A 20,174-nucleotide genomic window follows, 5' to 3' on the forward strand; every position below is an offset into this window, starting at 1 on the left:
TATTAAGGATTCTGAAGTCACCACTCTATATAGTAGCACATGCATGACCTAATAACCTTCTCTGTAAAAAATAACCCTAATCTTTCTCTTTTTCCTTTTATGGATTATCTTCAATTGATTCACTCAAATTGCCGACTCATGGACCCATGGAAATAGTTTATTCCCCAATTTACCACATCAAAACCCCCACGTAATTTGAAACATTTCTATCAGTTTTCCCCTTAACTTTCTTTGTTCTAATGAAAAGGTACTCCCACTTCTCATGTCTCTTCTGATAACTAGAACCTCTTGTCCCAGAAATCCTGATTTTACCAGGCCATTTAGATCAAATTTGGGGTGGGAGGGGCCGTAAAATAGGAGCGGACTGCGTTTGGCCAGAGGTCCGCACCTTGACATCGCTTCTGGATTTTATCAGTGGTGGAACCATGGACTTCTGACATTGAGGTGGCGGGACTCCAATTAATGTGCCTGAAAGGCGAATTAACTCCTATCTTACATCGCATTTCTAATTTTATCAATGATGCATGGTGCCATGGGGCTTCGGAGCCTCACCTGAAACGAGACAGTAAGGAAGCAGCAAGGAAACCATTGGGTGACAGGAAGGGTGGTGCGTAAAGGGTACTGCCAGATGGCGGCAGAAGAGCTGAGAAGATGCCAGTACTGTGTGGGCAATTTGCCAGAATCACATAGGGGCCAAGGAAAGGAATTAGGGACAGGTTTAGGTGGTTGGGGGGGGGTGAGGGAGGGGGCACCATCTGTGTAGAATGCCTACGAATCAGAGAGAGGACACCTGCCATGGGCCTCATCCACCCAGGCCTCTTGGCCCCGGTTGAAGAGGAGGGAAAGCTCAGAGGGAGAAAGGTCCAGAACACGCTGGCGAAGGGCACAGAGGGGCATGCCAACAGGCACCTGCATACAGAAGAAGCTACCCCCACGAGAGAGTGTACTGCCCAAGGCTGCACTTTCTCCAAATGTCCAAGCAGCCGTGTCAGCGAAGACTGTGGCTCCCCAGGGAGGCCATCACAGATCTCTGCGCCATGCTGCAGGACGAGCTGAGACCCATGGGCACCCAATGCCAGTGATTTTGAAGATCACTAGGGTTCTTAACCTCTACGCCGCTGAGTTCTTCCAGGGATCTACTGCAGACATGTGTGGGATCTCTCAGTGTGCGGCCCATTGGCACATCAAGGAGGTGACCAATGCCATGTTCAAAATGGCCAGTGACTATGTGTGCTACCAAACTAACACGGACAGTCAGGTGGAGAGGTCCATTGGGTTCAGGGCCATCACTGGATTCCCCCAGGTGTAGTGTGTGATCGATTGCGTGTAGCCATCAAGACTCCCATGAACCAGCCTGTAGCCTTCATCAACAGGAAGGGCTTCCATTCCATCAATGTCCAACCGGTCTGCGACCACCGAAAGCAGATCCTTCAGGTATATGCACGGTTCCTGGGAAACAGCAACAATGCCTACATACTCCAGCAGTCCCAGGTGCCACAGCTTTGCCAGCCCCCCTTGTGCCTTCAGCGATGGAATACTTGGAGACAAGGGCTACCCACTAAAGACATGGTTGCTCACGCTGGTGAGGAAACCATGCACGGATTCAAAAGAGAGGTTCAACACCTGCCCCCGGAGGTGACAGTGGGGCAGTTGGAGGTGGGTAGTCATGTGATGAAATCTCCAGGAATAGCTCCAAGCAAAGTGGAAACCCTAGTTTTTACACAAGGCTGGCCAGCAGGGTGGTCCTGGAGTAGGGCAGGGGGTACAAGTCAAGGAGGGCGAGTTGGGGCCAGTGTTATCTCGATGTATTTTTGGGAGTTGTGAGGAGCACTCTTGTTCCTTCTGACTCCAAAACAATGTAACATTGAAGAGATTTCGGGGCCGTTTTCTGGGAAGTGGCCAGTGTCAGTCCCTTTACGGACAGCTGCTTCGGATGCTCAAAGCCAGGACACATGGGTGGAGTGTAAGTCACGTAAGTGCTGCCCATGTGTTTTAACTACATGGTAGGAATAGGAGTTTCATAATTAAAGGTCTCCTGCCTGAAACAAGCGGGCAGTCTGGCCACCTCAGGAAGGTCCCTTTCAAAATGGTGGGAGCTGGAGAACGTGTTTCAGGTTGCTAAGTCTATAGACGTCATTTCAACACTGTTCGTGCCAATGTCGCACAATTATAATCAGTTTAAATGTTTTCCTAGACACCAGGAGAATTCCTGCTCTTTTCCCAAAAGTTCGAACTGAACAGGCTAATAGGACTTCATGATAACAGCATATCTGAAAGTCAGCACTTCTGACAGGGCAGCTCGCCCTCAGTACTGCGCTGAGGTTATAAGCTCAAATCTGCAGTGAATTGTGAACCTGCCATTCTCACTCAGATGAGAGCATTACCCCACGGTGAGAATACTACAACAATTCACATTTATATAGCACCTTTAATGAAGTAAAACATCCCAAGCCACTTCTCAGGAGCCACATAGATTTTAGGACAGATGACTGACAGCATGCTCAAAGAGGTGGGTTTGAAAGGAGCGTCTTCAAGGAGGAAAGTTGGAGAGGTTTAAGGAAGGAATTCCAGAGCTTAGAACCTTGGCAGGTGAAAGCACGGCCGCCAGTAGTGGAGTGTCTAAAACTGAGAATGAGCAAGAAGTCAGAATCGGTGGAGCGCAGTTATCTCAGAGGGTTGTAGTTCTGTAGGATGCTACAGAGACAGAAATCGGTGAAGCCTCGAAGGGATTTGAAAATAGCATCAAGGAGTTGCTGGACCTGGATGATGGGTGAGTGGCTCTTGGTGCAAGTTAGGACACAGACAGCAGAATATTGGATGAGTTCAAGTTTCCGGAGGGTAGAATGTGAGAAGCCGGCCAGGAGGGTGTTGGAATGTCAAGTCTAGAGGTTACAAAGACATGGATGAGGGTTTCAGCAGCAGATGGGTTGAGGGAGGAGTGGAGCTGGACAATGTTATGGAGGTGGAAGTAGATGGTGTTGGTGATGGCGTACTACCCAGTGGTGAGAGGACTGGTAACAATCAAGTTGACATTGGAAAAAGTACCTCCAACATTTAACTATTAAATTCTGAGAAGTACTAAGGTTTCATTTTGCAGATTTCTATGTATTTTACACTTACCTTTAAATCCCAGTCACTACTGGAAAATAGTTAAAGGCAATATCACACTTCAAAAGTTATTAATACAAGTCAAAGTGGAACAGATTGGCCACTTGAAAATAAATATAGACTTATTGTAGAATTATAGAACGGTTACAGCACAGAAGGAGGCCATTCGGCCCATCGTTCCGTGCCAGCTCTCTGCAAGTGCAACTGAATGAGTCCTACTGTCAAAATATATCACTTCACACTTCTCTGTATTAAATTTCATCTGCCACATGTCCACCCATTTCACCAGCCTGTCTATGTTCTCTTGAAGTTTATCACTATGCTCCTCACAGTTCACGATACTTTCAAGTTTTATGTCATCTCCAGATTTTGAGCCCCGCACCCACGAGTCTAGGTCATTAATATAGATCATTACATTTCTTAACCCAGTCTTTTGGGATCTCAGAATGTCTCAAAATGTAGCCAATGAAGTGTGATAATGACTAGATAATCTGTTTGACTGATGTTGGTTAAGGGGTAAATATTGGCCAGGACACCAGGGAGAACTCCCCTGCTTCTTTGTTTTTTATTTGTTCATGGGATATGGGCATCGCTGGCTAGGCCAGCATTTATTTCCCATCTCTAATTGCCCTTGAGAAGGTGGTGGTGCCTTCTTGAACCGCTGCAGTTCTTGGGGCGTAGGTACACCCAAATTGCTGTTAGGAAGAGAGTTCCAGGAATTTGACCCAACGACAGTGAAGGAACGGCGATATAGTTACAAATCAGGATGGAGTGTGACTTGGAGTGAATTTGGAGGTGGTGATGTTCCCGTGCACCTGCTGCCCTTGTTCTTCTAGGTGGTAGAGGTCGTGGGTTTGGAAGGTGTTGTTGAAAGAGCTTTGGTAAGTTGCTGCAGTGCATCTTGTAGATGGTACGCACTGCTGCCACTGTGCATCGGTGGTGAAGGGAGTGAATGTTGAGAGTGGTGGATGGGGTGCCAATCAAGCACTCTGCTTTGTCCTGGATGGAGTTGAGCTTCCTGAGTGTTGTTGGAGTTGCACCCATCCAGGCAAGTATTAGAATTAGAATTAGAACATTACAGCGCAGTACAGGCCCTTCGGCCCTCGATGTTGCGCCGACCTGTGAAACTATCTGACCTACACTATTCCATTTTCATCCATATGTCTATCCAATGACCACTTAAATGCCCTTAAAGTTGGCGAATCTACTACTGCTGCAGGCAGGGCGTTCCACGCCCTTACTACTCTCTGAGTAAAGAAACTACCTCTCACATCTGTCCTATATCTATCACCCCTCAACTTGAAGCTATGTCCCCTCATGTTTGCCATCACTATCCGGGGAAATAGACTCTCACTATCCACCCTATCTAACCCTCTGATTATATGTCTCTATTAAGTCACCTCTCCTCCTCCTTCTCTCCAACGAAAACAACCTCAAGTCCCTCAGCCTTTCCTCGTAAGACCTTCCCTCCATACCAGGCAACATCCTAGTAAATCTCCTCTGCACCCTTTCCATAGCTTCCACATCCTTCCTATAATGCGGTGACCAGAACTGCACGCAATACTCCAGGTGCGGTCTCACCAGAGTTTTGTACAGCTGCAGCATGACCTCGTGGCTCCGAAACTCGATCCCCCTACTAATAAAAGCTAACACACCATATGCCTTCTTAACAGCCCTATTAACCTGGGTAGCAACTTTCAGGGATTTATGCACCTGGACACCAAGATCTCTCTGTTCATCTACACCACCAAGAATCTTCCCATTAGCCCAGTACTCTGCATTCCTGTTACTCCTTCCAAAGTGAATCACCTCACACTTTTCCGCATTAAACTCCATTTGCCATCTCTCAGCCCAGCTCTGCAGCCTATCTATGTCCCTCTGTACCCTACAACATCCTTCGGCACTATCCACAACTGCACCGACCTTAGTGTCATCTGCAAATTTACTAACCCACCCTTCTACACCCTCTTCCAGGTCATTTATAAAAATGACAAACAGCAATGGCCCCAAAACAGATCCTTGTGGTACACCACTAGTAACTAAACTCCAGGATGAACATTTGCCATCAACCACCACCCTCTGTCTTCTTTCAGCTAGCCAATTTCTGATCCAAAGCTCTAAATCACCTTCAACCCCATACTTCCGTATTTTCTGCAATAGCCTACCGTGGGGAACCTTATCAAACGCCTTACTGAAATCCATATACACCACATCCACTGCTTTACCCTCATCCACCTGTTTGGTCACCTTCTCGAAAAACTCAATAAGGTTTGTGAGGCACGACCTACCCGTCACAAAACCGTGCTGACTATCTCTAATGAACTTATTCTTTTCAAGATGATTATAATCCTGTCTCTTATAACCTTTTCCAACATTTTACCCACAACCGAAGTAAGGCTCACAGGTCTATAATTACCAGGGCTGTCTCTACTCCCCTTCTTGAACAAGGGGACAACATTTGCTATCCTCCAGTCTTCCGGCACTATTCCTGTCGACAATGACGACATAAAGATCAAGGACAAAGGCTCTGCAATCTCCTCCCTAGCTTCACAGAGAATCCTAGGATAAATCCCATCTGGCCCAGGGGACTTATCTATTTTCACACTTTCCAAAATTGATAACACCTCCTCCTTGTGAACCTCAATCCCATCTAGTCTAATGGCCTGAATCTCAGTATTCTCCTCAACAACATTTTCTTTCTCTACTGTAAATACTGACGCAAAATATTCATTTAACACTTCCCCTATCTCCTCTGATTCCACACACAACTTCCCACTACAATCCTTGATTGGCCCTAATCTAACTCTAGTCATTCTTTTATTCCTGATATACCTATAGAAAGCCTTAGGGTTTTCTCTGATCCTATCCGCCAATGACTTCTCGTGTCCTCTCCTTGCTCTTCTTAGCTCTCCCTTTAGATCCTTCCTGGCTAGCTTGTAGCTCTCAAGCGCCCTAACTGAGCCTTCACGTCTCATTCTAACATAAGCCTTCTTCTTCCTCTTGACAAGCGCTTCAACTTCTTTAGTAAACCACGGCTCCCTCGCTCGACAACTTCCTCCCTGCCTCACAGGTACATACTTATCAAGGACACACAGTAGCTGCTCCTTGAATAAGCTCCATATTTCGATTGTTCCCATCCCCTGCAGTTTCCTTCCCCATCCTACGCATCCTAAATCTTGCCTAATCGCATCATAATTTCCTTTCCCCCAGCTATAATTTTTGCCCTGCGGTATATACCTGTCCCTGCCCATCGCTAAGGTAAACCTAACCGAATTGTGATCACTATCACCAAAGTGCTCACCTACATCTAAATCTAACACCTGGCCGGGTTCATTTCCCAGTACCAAATCCAATATGGCATCGCCCCTGGTTGGCCTGTCTACATACTGTGTCAGAAAACCTTCCTGCACACTCTTTTGGCTAGGAGAGTATTTCATCACACTCCTGACTTGTGCCTTGTAGATGGTGGACAGGCATTGGGGAGACAGCAGGTGAGTTATTTGCCACAAAATCCTGAGCCTCTGACCTGCTGTTGTAGCCCCAGTATTTATGTGGCTGGTCCATTTCAATTTCTGGTCAATGGTAACCCCCAGGATGTTGATAGTGGGGGATTCCATTGTAGGAATGCCATTGAGCATCAAGGGGAGATGGCAGATTCTCTCTTGTTTGAGATGGTCATTGCTTGGCAATTGTGTGGCGCGAATGTTACTTGCCACTTATCAGTCCAATGCTGGATACTGTCCAGATCTTGCCGCATCTGGACAGGGACTGCTTCAGTATCTGAGGAGTCGCAAATGGTGCTGTAATCAACGTTTGGAATAATCAGTGAACATCCCCACTTCTGACCTTATGATTGAAGGAAGGTCACTGATGAAGCAGCTGAAGATGGTTGGGCCTAGGACACTAACCCGAGGAACTCCTGCAGTGATGTCCTGGGACTGAGATGATTGACCTCCAACAACCACAACCATCTTCCTTTCTGCTAGGAATGACTTCGGCCAGCGGAGAATTTTCCCCGATTCCCATTGACTTCTGTTTTGCTAGGGCTCCTTGATGCCATGCTCAATCAAATACTGCCTTGATGTCAAGGGCAGTCACTCCCACCTCACCTCTTGAGCTCAGCTCTTTTGTCCATGTTTGGACCAAGGTTGTAATGAGGTCAGGAGCTGAGTGGCCCTGGTGGAACCCAAACTGAGCATCAGTGAGCAGGTTATTGCTGAGCAAGTGTCACCTGACAGCACTGTCGATGACCCCTTCTATCACTTTACTGATGATTGAGAGTAGACAGGTAGGGCGGCAATTGGCCGGGTTGGATTTCTCCTGCTTTTTGTGTACAGGACATACCTGGGCAACTTTCCACATTGCTGGGTAGATGCCAATGTTGTAGCTGTACTGGAACAGCTTGGCTAGGGGTGCAGCAAGTTCTGGAGCACAAGTCTTCAGTACTACTGCCGGAATGTTATCAGGGCCCATAGACTTTGCAGTATCCAGTGCCTTCAGCCACTTCTTGATATCATGTGGAGTGAATCGAATTGGCTGAAATCTGGCATCTGTGATGCTGGGGACCTCAGGAGGAGGCCAAGATGGATCATCCACTCGGCACTTCTGGCTGAAGGTGATTGCAAATGCTTCATCCTTGTCTTTTGCACTGATGTGCTGGGCTCCCATCATTGAGGATGGGGATATTTGTGGAACCTCCTCCTCCTATTAGTTTTTTAATTATCCACCACCATTCATGACTGGATGTGGCAGGACTGCAGAACTTAGATCTGATCCGTTGCTTGTGAGATCACATCTATCACGTGCTGCTTCCATTGTTTTGCATGCAAGTAATCCTATGTTGTCGATTCACCAGGCTGATACGTCATTTTGAGGTATGCCTGGTGCTGCTCCTGGAATGCCCTCCTGCACTCTTCATTGAACCAGGGTTGGTCCCCCGGATTGATGGTAATGGTACAGTGGGGGATATGCCGGGCCATGTGGTTACAGATTGTGGTTGAATACAATTCTGCTGCTGCTGATGATACACAGCGCCCATGGATGCCCAGTTTTGAGTTGCTAGATCTGTTCAAAATCTATCCCATTTAGCACGGTGGTAGTGCCACACAACACGATGGAGGGTACCCTCAGTGTGAAGATGGGACTTTGGCCCCACAAGGATTTGCGGTGGTCACTCCTACCAATACTGTCATAAAAAGATGCACCTGCGACAGGTAGATTGGTGAGGATGAGGTCAAGTAGGTTTTTCCCTCTTCCTTGATTCCTCACCACCTGCCGCATACCCAGTCTAGCATCCATGTCCTTTAGGACTCAGCCAGCTCTGTCAGTAGTGATGCTACCGAGCCACTCTTGGTGATGGACATTGAAGTCCCCCACCCAGAGTACATTCTGTGTCCTTGCTACCCTCAATGCTTTTTCCAATTGGTGTTCAACATGGAGAAGCACTGATTCATCAGCCAAAGGGGGCAGTAGGTAGTAATCAGCAGGAGGTTTCCTTGCCCATGTTTGACCTGATGTCATGAGACTTCATGGGGTCTGGACTCAACGTTGAGGACTCCCAGGGCAACTCCCACCCGAGTGTGTACCACTGTGCCGCCACCTCTGGTGGGTCTGTCCTGCCAATGGGACAGGACAAGCCCAGGGATGGTGATGGTGTTGTCTGGGACATTGTCTGCAAGGTATGATTCCGTGAGTATGACCACGTCAGGCTGTTGCTTGACTAGTCTGTGAGACAGCTCTCCCAATTTTGACACAAGCCCCCAGATGTTATTAAGGAGGACTTTGCAGGGTCGACAGGGCTAGGTTTGCCATTGTCGTTTCCAGTGCCTAGGTGGATGCCGGGTGGTCTGTCTGCTTTCATTTCTTTTCTTAGACTTTGTAGTGGTTTGATAAACTGAGTGGCTTGCTAGGCCATTTCAAAGAGCATTTAGGAGTAAACCACATTGCTGTGGGTCTGGAGTCACATGTCGGCCAGACCAGGTCAGGACAGCAGATTTTCTTCCATAAAGGACATTAGTGAACCAGATGGGTTTTTACAACAATCGACAATGGTTTCATGGTAATCATTAGACTGGCTCTTAATTCCAGATTTACCATTATAAAACCACCTCTTCTTCGAAAGAGTGCCATGGGATCTTTTACGTTCACCTGAGAGAGCAGACGGGGCCTCAGCTTCACGTCTCATCTGGTTGGCAGCACTTCTGACTGTGCCACCCTCCCTCAGTATTGGCACTGGAGTGTCAGCTGGATTAGGTGTTCAAGTCTCTGGAGTGGGACTTGAACTCTCGATCTTCTGACTCAGAGGGCTGAATTTTCCCGGCCCCGTGGTGATGGGCTTGGAGGCGGCGAGGGGGCTGGGAAGATAGGGGGAGCTGCATTTTTGCTGCTGGGGAACTTTCCCAGGGCAGACTAGGAGTAGGAACAGTTGCCCGCTGCACGGAGGCCCAGAATTAGGGGCTATTTTGCGACCTCTCCGGCGTTTTGCCAGGGACAGAGCAGCCCCTTGCCACTTGGGGAGGCCACCAGTTCAATGGAGCTGACCTCCCTGCAGCAGACCAGGGGTTGGGGGGGAGGAAGGACGGCGGGAGGGATTGAGGCCAGCAGAGCCAAAGACTCCATGCCACAAAAAGGGAGCTGCATTCAGGAAAGGCTGCAATCATAGCCAAAACCAATGCAACGGAGGGGTTTCCCGTCCACTCCAATTCACCCTCCAGTTACTTAACGATTGATGAGCAGGCCAGCGAAGGAGCCTCACAATCCCCGACCTGCCTCAGTAGCGCCATCTTGCCTGGTGAGGCCGGCGAAGCTCCAGAGCTGTTGGCCCGCTGATTGGGCCTGCAGCATTGGGAGCCCAACCATGGTGCTTAATAGGACGCCAAACTGTCAGGGGGATCAATTAAGAGGCCGCCTCCCAGAACATTGTGACGCTGGTGTCGCTCCCGGCAAGCACAGGCTCGGGAACCCCCATATGGGCCTGATGCTGAGGGTCCCAAAGCCTGTGGGAAAATCCAACCCGGAGCGCTGACTTTTGGATCGGCCACATTCTTACCTTTCTCAGCAGATGGTTGAGGATGAAACTGTTGAATTCAGCAGGTGAGGGGGGGGGGGGGGGGTGGTTATGGGGGAGAGGAGTGAGAATGGGAAGAGGGAGATGTGGAATTATGGGAAGGGGGTGCTGGAGCGAGGGGGATGAATTGGCCCTTTAGATATTGGAGTTGAGATCGCACCATGCGGTTCCTCTTCACACCCACTGCCACACAATCAACGCCAAAATAATAGTGAGCTGTCTGTGTTGAAATGCCGCTGACAGATGCACTGAGATTACTTCCGCCTCCCTCACTCAATGTCAAAGCCCTCCCTGCTCCCAATGTGCGTCTGAGTTAGTCTCAATATGATTGTCTGAATGGCCTTTTCTCATTCCACATTTTATAGACATATTGAACAGCTCAGTCACAACTCTCATCACAATGAACCACAGTACACCAACACCATTAAAAATTAACTTTATATTGTAAACGCAGTCAAAAATTAAAATAAAACATTTAATGCATTGAGTTAAATGTGCCGGGTTTCTTAAAACTGTTTGGAACACGATTTACAAGAGTGGCTAGCATTACGGTTTAGAATCAGAGATGATTACATCAATTAAACGTGATCTATCCATGATTAATTGCTAAATGAGTGTTTTTTAGATTCTTGGCAGAATGCTGCGCAGTCTCTGAGGGGAGGAATCGGAGGAGGGCGGGTGTGGAATTTTGCGTTGCCGGGCAACTTGCTGTTCCCGGACTCCATCCCACCTCTGGGCCATTTTCCCGGAGTTGGGAAGTGGAGGTGGGGGGTGCGGCAGAGCTACAAGCAGTGGGTAGCCGATTCAACCAGTTAAGGGCCTATTAGGCCTATTGTCAGAGGCCAACTGGAATTTTCCACATGGTAGCCTCCCGGTGACAGACCAATGGACCAGCACTCCAGGCAGGCTTAAAGGCCCTGCCTGGCTTCATTTACAGCCGCAGGCTACCCTGTGGATGGGGATCCCCCCCTCTCCACAACGGTGGCTGGGCTGCTGAGGCCATTTTTTATTTTACATTTAAAAAAGTTGGAGAGAGGGCTCCTCTATCTTGGGGCACCCTCTCCTTCAACCTCCCTGCAAAAGCAGGCTGCTGCTTCTTCAGAGTGGGAGAGCCTCCTGGCCCTCCAGCTTCGACAAGCCACCCTGAATCTCTGACCGAGGACTGCTCTTTCCTCCATCTGCTGTGGGATGGAGTTGGGGCACCAGGAGCAGCATCAGTGAACTCTAGCTGATGGGCTCATGTTACCAGAGTTGATTCTAAGAGGTAATATTCATACGAGAGATTGTCTGTTGCTCCCAGACACTAGATATGGCAGCTCAAAACCTTTCCGGAATTTTCTTTTTCCACATCGTCCCTGTCTTCATTTGCAGTTAATGAAGTACGTGGGTTGACTTCACCATTTCACAAATAAATGGGGTGGGATGAGTGGGGTTGAGGGTGGTGGTTGAAATCAATTTCCTCGGGGATTGGAGCAGGAGAGACTCTGAGGAATTTCACCTCCAATGCTGATAGTTGCTACAAACCAAAAGTCTTCACTAGCAGATCAGACCAAGATGTTTGCAAGTGATTTAGAAGGTGGCGAAGATCCACCCCATTCCCTGTCACCCCCCCACTGCCCACCCTCCTCCCCAACCCTGTGACCTGCCCTGGTCCATGTGGAGGGGAGAGGTTTATAAAGACATGATGGATCCCACAAAACACCTCAGGCATCACTGCTCCGTCTGGTGCTCCCTTAGTATCTCTTCTTCATTTGAAGCATGCGACACATTTGGAAAGCAACCAAGAATACCCAAGCTCACCATTTTATATCGATCCATTTAAATACCAGACGCAACCAATAATATTGAAGCAGGACATTATCTGTAGCGCCTCACCCAATCCCCACCAAACCCCAAATGGAAAAATAGCAACTTTGCCAAATAAAAACAACAAACGCAGCAACATTTATCAGAGAGTGCACAGGGTCCTGACTGAGTCGGGGGAGCCCCTCGATTGTCCGAGAGAAACAGAAAACACACAGTAAGCGTATTGCTCGAATCTGAACTCCCACGGGAGTTGAAATCGCCCCCAGTGGACAGGAAAATGGAGTAGGGTTTAGAATGGGCCTCCGATCCAATACTGCCAACTCTTGGTCCCTGCTGAAGATGAACATTCCCCTCGCCCGCCTGCCAGTGTATTGTGTATGTCGTCTGTGTTCAAACTACGATCTAGCAACACTTCATTGTGAAATACAGATTTGACGTCCTATTTAAGGGATTGGAGATAACCTCTTGATGCGATTGGCCTGGGAGACGCTGTCACTCAGTGTCGGCAGATCTCACCCGGATTTGCTTGCCAGTAAACAGAAAGCATTCCATTTCATTTCCAACACAGTATGACTGGAAGAAACTCCCGCAGTCTGCAGAAGCCTGAAAGAAATAAAGTGTAATGAGTTGAATGTCCACTGCAGTTAACTCACTGTACGGGCACATTGGAGAGTCTGGTAAAACATCATATAATGCAACAAAGACATTGAGGTGGGTCATGCTGGAAAAATAATGGTGTGTTAACAACACACATCATTATTAAAGCACAAATGGGCCAGCAGAATTAAGAGGTATGCTGTGAGTTGCGAATTTCCAGAATTCGCTGGTCGATTTACATTGCTCCGCCATTAGACTCACACAAACAGTATCTCACCCTGAGCGTCCTCTCACCTTTAAGGACTTACTGGATTTGCACATTAATTGAGCATTAATCACGCTACAGAAAGTTAAGTCTGATAATTAAGAGCGTATGTAAATTTTTAACAGTTCTGGCTCAGAGTGGGAACAATTTAAACTGTTCCATCTGACACCTGCATGCAGTAAGGTTCTGTTGGAGAATTAAAAATGCTAAATTTAAATTTAAATTTTTTAAAAACTTTTCCTTAATTTCCCTTTTCTGTCTCTCTCACAATCCATTCTTCCTTTCTCTCTCTCTCTGCGCTGTAGTATAAGGACCTGAGGGACTAATGTTGGAAACACTGAGAGCAACCCCTCCCGCTGTAGTGATAATGATGGTAATGGGTAATGGGTCACATGGTAATGGGATTTGGGAAGAAGAGAGTAGCAGCACAAAAGGATGCTAGCTAGAGAGGCTTGTGGAGAGTATAAATAAAGATGTGTAAATAATCAGTTATTAGTTGACCTTATCCAGACTCAGAGACTTTATCAACAATATCCTCGCTATGTTCCAACTACAACAACAGCATACAACATGGTGACACGACTGGAAAGTACTGAAAACACCTTACCTCGTGAAGTTGCACCAAGAGAACAGCTGATCTCATCGGGAGACTGCAAAGAGCACCAGAACTGCTCCGAGCCAAATAAGATGCAAACAGTCAGTGAGTCAGCTGTGCAGGCATTCAGACTGCACGACAGATGGTCTGTAACGAAACAACCAGATGCAACGATAGGGTTCCGAGCCACAGTGCCGGGTGACAGTCCAGGATCGGGTGAGAGAATTTTAAAAGGGGACACTGTTGGGTAATGGTGCACTGGGGTGGAAAAACGGGCAGCGAAGTCAATCTCTAGCCAAAAGGTGACTCAGGAGACAGGCGGAGTTAGCAGCCATTACTCAACCAGTCTGCGGAGAGAATGCACGGAAACTCCTGGCAAGTGCAGGAAACCCCCAGAAAGACCACAAATACTTCCATTAAAGTCAAAGCAATATAAAAAGAAAGGGGAACACCCTAAAAAGCCTAAGAAAGCCTAGATAAACAAAATGGATTTGAAATTTAGAATGCCTGAAAGCTCCCACAATCAGGAAGGATTCAATTAGGTATAAAATTGATCCTTATGGAAAAAAAGATTCCTACGATTCAGGATAGCTTCCCAGCTGCAAAATAAATCAGATGCAGAACAAGTAAATACCCTTTTATACTCTATGAGTGCAATTGCAGATGATGTGAATGTGAGTCAAGGAATAAACGAGACTTCTGATAAATTTGAGGATGTGCTACAAGCCTTCAACAAATATTTCAATTTAAGTAGTAAAAAAATTCTGCAAAGAGCAAAATTTAAGAAGTAAGTCCCAAGGATATTTGTATCCATTGGTTCTGTTATAAATGATCTGTACAGATTGGCTGGGGGACGTGACTATGGAGAATTGAAGGTGGAACTGATAAGGGACCGAATAGTTGTTAGAATAGCTGATGAATCTTTATCGGATCTCTTACAATCGAAAGATGACCTTGCACTCAAGAAGGCAATCCAGATCACACCACGGGCAGAAGTCCGAAGCCAAAATAGAGCCGTTCTGCGGGCTGAAGAGAAGCCTGGGATTAGAAGAAATCCAATGTCTGCAAAGTGGTTGAAGCCGAGGACAGAGACACAATCTATAGAGAAGATACACACAGGTGAGAAGGTGCATAACACCGGGAAACCGTGCCAGCGCTGTGGAATGTTTCAACTGTAAAAAGACAGGCCATTCTGCAAAAATGTGCCAAAGCAAGACCTCTTCACTGAAAATTGCAAAGAAAAAGGCCTTCGCACAAAGAGTGGTGAATGAAGTACATCAACTTCTAGCAGAAAAGGAACTAGGAGATTTCCTAGGAGAAATTAATGACCCAGATTAAGGATGTTGGATGACGGACATTTAGGTAAATGGACACCGAATGAATTTCAAATTGGACACAGGTGCGAGTGTCACTGTTTTGTCAGACCAGGAGCCATGGTTGATGAGACATTGCCTACAACCGGCGGACACACAGTTGCATGGTCCAGGTGGGACCCAACTGATCGTGAAGGGTAAACAAAAGAACAAAGAACAGTACAGCACAGGAACAGGCCATTCGGCCCTCCAAGCTTGCGCCGATCTTGATGCCGCCTAAACTAAAACCTTCTGCACTTCCAGGGACCGAATCCCTCTATTCCCATCCTATTCATGTATTTGTCAAGATGCCTCTTAAACGTCGCTATCGTACCTGCTTCCACCACCTCCCCCGGCAGCAAGTTCCAGGCACTCACCACCCTCTGTGTAAAGAACATCAAGCAACTCTCCAATATGGAGGGAGACAAATTATGGAAACACTGTATGTCTTGCAAAACCAAGAAGTTTCCCCCTTAAGCAGAAAAGCGTGCTTAGACTTGCATCTGATCAAGAAGATTGATGAAGTCATACTGCCACAGGTAAACAATCACTTTCGAGCAGACTATCCGTAACGTTTCTCAAGTCTCGGATGACTGAAGACAGAGTATAGAATCACACTTAAAGAAGATGCCAGACTAGTGTGTATCTTTACATGCAGAAAGATATCTCACCCGTTGATGAACTGAGTTCAAGACCAGCTGCAAGAGATGACTAGAATGGGAGTCATTTCTCCTGTTACGATACTAACAGACTGGTGTTGGGCTATGGTTCCAGTCCCAAAACAAAATGGTATTATTCGTATCTGTTTGGATTTAAACAGCTTAACAAAGCATTAGCTTGGGAAATTCACCCAATGGATGACAGCCTGGCAAAACTGTCTCAGAGCATCATGTTTACCAAACTCGATGCCAATAGTGGGTTTTGGCAGGTTCCCTTAGATGAGAGCTCAAGATTACTAACCACATTTGGAAAGTTTTGTGTTGTTCGGTTACCATTTGGGATAACTTCCACACCAGAGATCTTCCAACGGTCTATGTCTAACATCTTAGAAGGGCTCAAGAGAGTTATTTGTCACATGCATGACATCCTGATACATGAGCAGTCAGTAGAGGAACATGACCTTTGACACCTTTGAGACTGAGCGAAGAACTAGCATGAAAGAGTAAAGGAGAAGGATAGATCAATTTGCCCCCAGCTGCAACTACACCTTCACTTGCACCCACTGTGAGAGAATCTGCCGGTCATGGATAGGCCTGACTAGCCACCAGCGGGCCTGCAACCGATGAGTACAACCTTCCTAAAATCTTCATCCGCCAAGAAATGCCAAGAAGAGAGGAACATGACCAAAGAGTTTGAGCAGTTTTACTACAGCTTCAAGAAGCAGGGCTAACACTGAACGACATTGAATTCTCCAAGACATAAATTCGTATTTTGGGACACATAGTAAGCAGTAGACCCATAGAAGGCACAAGCCATTACAGAATTTCCTACTCCTACTTCCATTCAACAACTCCAAAGATACCTTGGAATGGTGAATCAGTTAGCCAAATTTCTACCTCATTTAGCACAGGTCACAGAACTGCTAAGACAACTTCTCAGAAATGATTAAGGATGGTGTTGGAGTTCACATCAAGAACAAGCATTCTGAAAGATTAAAGAAATGCTCATATGCCCAGACATCTTGGCACACTATAACCCTACACTGCCAATGACGATAGCTGCAGATCCCTCCTCCATGGGGTTAGGGCCAGTTCTTTTTCAGGAGCAACCTGATGGCTCTCACAGACCAATATACTACGCATCTAGAGCTTTGTCCAAGACAGACACAAGGTATGCGGTAATTGCAAAAGAAGCACTTGGCGTCACATGGGCATGTGGGAAGTTTTCTGATTACATTATTGGATTGAGAGTAGTCATCAGGTCAGACCATAAACCTTTGCTATCTCTGTTTGATGTGAAGGCGGTCGCAAAAATGCCTCCAAGAATCCAAAGATTTTGTTTGAGATTGATGAGATGTACGTACAAGACCGTATATGTCCAGGGAAAGATGCAAATGTCCGCTGATGCCCTATCAAGAGCGATGGTAGACCATCTGACACAAGATGTGAATTTTGTGGATGAGATAGAGTCATACACGCAGTATACTGCACAATAATGGCCAGCAAGTATATAGGGTGGCACAGTGGTGCAATGGTTAGCCACGCAGCCACACAGCTCCAGCAACCCGGGTTCGGTTCTGGGTACTGCCTGTGTGGAGTTTGCAAGTTCTCCCTGTGACCACGTGGATTTCTGCTGGGTGCTCTGGTTTCCTCCCACAGCCAAAGACTTGCAGGTTGGTAGGTAAATTGCCCCTAGTGTAGGTAGGAGAATTGAGGGAAGGTGGGGATGTAGTAGGGAATATGGGATTAATGTAGCATTAGTATAAGTTGATGGTCGGCACAGACTCAGTGGGCCAAAGGTGCTGTATCTCTCTATGAGAAACTGCAAGAAATTTGTCGTGATGAAGAATGTTTTTGTATAAGGCGGTATTCCACACAACGGCGGCCACAAGAACGTCCTCATGGGAAAACGATGCAAACTTTCTATGAATATAGAAAATACTTCACAATCATTGACAATTTGCTAGTTTATAATGACAGACTAGTCATTCCCAAATCACTTCAATCGGATATCTTGGAACATCTACATCAAGGTCACATGGGAATAATGAAGTGCAGAGCAAGGACACAATCATCAGTGTGGTGGCCAGGAATATCCAAAAACATCAAAAATGTGATCCAGAACTGCCAGATCTGTGCAATACAAAGACCAGAACAGCATGAACCTTTGATAACTGCTCAATTTCCAACCAGACCATGGGAACGTCTAGGCATGGATTTATTCATGTTCAATCGAAAGTCCTACATAATCTTCATCGATTATTTCTCAAGATGGATAGAAGTGAGAAGGTGTATTCAACAACAACAGAAGCAGTTATGAGTTCTACAAGACATCTTTGCAACACATGGTATCGCTGACAAAGTACTGTCAGTTTGCAAATGAATATTTCACACAGTTTGCAACAAGAATGGGATTTCAACATCTTACAAGTTCACCATGTTATCTGCAGTTGAATGGTGAAGCGGAAAGAGATGTAAGAACCATAAAGTCCTTATTGAAGAAGAATGAAAACCTCCCAACCTCACTTCTAATTTATCGATCTGAACGGTTGATGTATGGACTATCATCTGCAGGATCACTGATGAGCAGGAAGGTAAGAACGCAACTTCCTAAGTTGCCTAAAAAATTGCTTGCAGGATTGGATGTCCGGGTCTGTGAGAGAGTAAGAAATGGGAAAACTCCAAAAGACGGCAACAAACTCAAAATTACAACAGAAGATTTCGTGCCAGAGACTTTCCGAAACTGAATGAAGGCTAAAGAGTATGGATACAGGACCTAGAAAGGGAGGGTACTGTAAGCCACAGAGATGAAAACTACCGGAAATCATATGTGGTACACACAACAGAAGGGAACATACATAGAAATAGGAGAAACATTATCCCTATTCCCCAGAAGCAACAATCATTTAGTTGGAAGAATCAGATAATGATGAAGAAGTCCAGAGCAAACACAATAATACAATACAATAATAATAATAATAAAATAATAATAAAAGTCAATCAAGTCAGCGATCCAGACTTACAAGGAAGGCTACTGATCATCCCAGTCAGACGAGAACAAGATCAGGGAGAGTCATGAAACCTCCTAACAAACTAAATCTATGAAGTCAGAGATTTGGCCGGGGTGGGTGGGGGGGTGGGTGTGGGGAGGGGGGGTTGGGTGGTGCGGAGAGAAAGGGCAGTAAGGTGAAATCAAGAATGCATATATTAAAGAAAATGTATGGATAAAGACTTGGGGGAAATGTAGTACGAGGACTTGAAAGGGTTAATGCTGGAGACATTGCGAGCAGTCACATGGTAATGGGCATTGGGAAGCAGAGAGCAGCAATACGAAGGAAACTAGCTAGACAGGCTCTTGGAGAGTGTAAACAGAGATGTGTAAATAATAAGAGTTATTAGTTGACCTTAGCCACTCCGAGACTTTATCAACAGCACCGTAGCAATGCTGCAACTACAACAACACATAACATGCACCTGATTTGATTCTAATTCACCCTACTACTACTTCATTCCTCTGTTTCTTTCTCAATCCTTAAATATCATTGGTTAAGGAGATAGACTGTTGCTCCTGATGTTCTCTGAGGTCCCAGTTACTCTGTTACCCTCGCTGCGCCGTTATCAATTGAAACTGCTGGCAACTTAGGGCACTAGTTATATTTGAACAGCAGGGTGCAGGAAAATGTCTAACTAATGGTAGATGTTGCGAGATGCCCCATTCCACCAAGATGTGGGCCATTATCTTAACCTACCCCCATTTAGATAGACTGAGTGTAGCTATCACGCAAAGGAGGATGAGGATGTGGTGTTAGTCATGCCTGTACAGGATCTGATAGTGATTTTCAACATTTATTGTGACCCCTTGTTTTATTCATCACTGTAATTCTGCAAATTTACTCAATGAACCTGTCACATGACTTTCCAAAACATGCTTCAATGCAGGAGTTCCTCAGGATAGCATCCTAGGCCTAAGCGTCTGCAGCTGTTTCATCCATGACCTTCCCTCCATCATAGGAACAGAAATGGAGATATTCACTGATGATTGCTCAGTGCTCAGTTCTCTTCGCAACTCCTCAGATACTGAAGCAGTCCATGCCCATATGCAGCAAGACCTGAACAACATTTAGGCTTGGGCTGATAAGCGGCAAGTAACATTCGCACCACACAAGTGCCAGGCAATGACAATCTCCAACACGAGAGAGTCTAGCCACCTCCCTTTGACATTCAACGGCATTGCCATTTACAAGATACACTGCAGCAACTCGCCAGGTGGAGTGACTGTTAAAATCACTTGAGGCCCTGTTGTCACCCGTGACTCAGTTGGTGTCACTCTCACCTCTTTGTCACAGGGTCATAGGTTCAAGAGCCCCCCCCCCCCTCCCCAGAGACTTGAGTCCATAATACAGACTGATACTCCAGTGCCAGTACTGAGGGAGTGCTGCATTGTCAGAGGTGCCATCTTTCAAGTGAAACATTAAACCAAGGCCTAGTCTCCCCTTCCAAGTTTATTTGAAAGTTTCGTTGACACTCTTTTAAAGAGGAGCTTGGGAATTCGTCCCGGTGACCTGGTCAATATTTATCCCTCACCCTAACATCACTACGGCAAATTATCAGATAATTATCACAGTGACATTTGTGGGATCCTGCAAATTGGCTGCCACACTTCCTACATTACAAGAATGATTACTCTTCAAAAGTACGTCATTGGCTGTAAATGCTTTGAGATGTC

At 46.4% G+C, this 20,174-nt stretch overlaps 1 protein-coding gene across 2 annotated transcripts in view; it reads right to left on the reverse strand.

The window, feature by feature from the left end:
* Positions 1-10,594: 10,594 nt before the first annotated feature.
* The window catches only part of LOC137372260 (putative methyltransferase DDB_G0268948), a 30,577-nt gene continuing 20,997 nt past the window's right edge, over positions 10,595-20,174 (reverse strand). Inside the window, exon 6 of one of the 2 annotated variants that reach the window (XM_068035970.1) lies at positions 10,595-12,583. In XM_068035970.1, coding sequence (XP_067892071.1) covers positions 12,493-12,583 — 91 coding nt within the window. In that variant the 3' untranslated portion in view covers positions 10,595-12,492. Of the gene's footprint in view, positions 12,584-13,449; positions 13,585-20,174 lie in introns of those variants that run through there. The other variant, XM_068035971.1, reaches the window with a different exon arrangement.

The sequence above is a fragment of the Heterodontus francisci genome, chromosome 7, assembly GCF_036365525.1.
Source record: "Heterodontus francisci isolate sHetFra1 chromosome 7, sHetFra1.hap1, whole genome shotgun sequence".
Lineage (NCBI taxonomy): Eukaryota > Metazoa > Chordata > Chondrichthyes > Heterodontiformes > Heterodontidae > Heterodontus > Heterodontus francisci.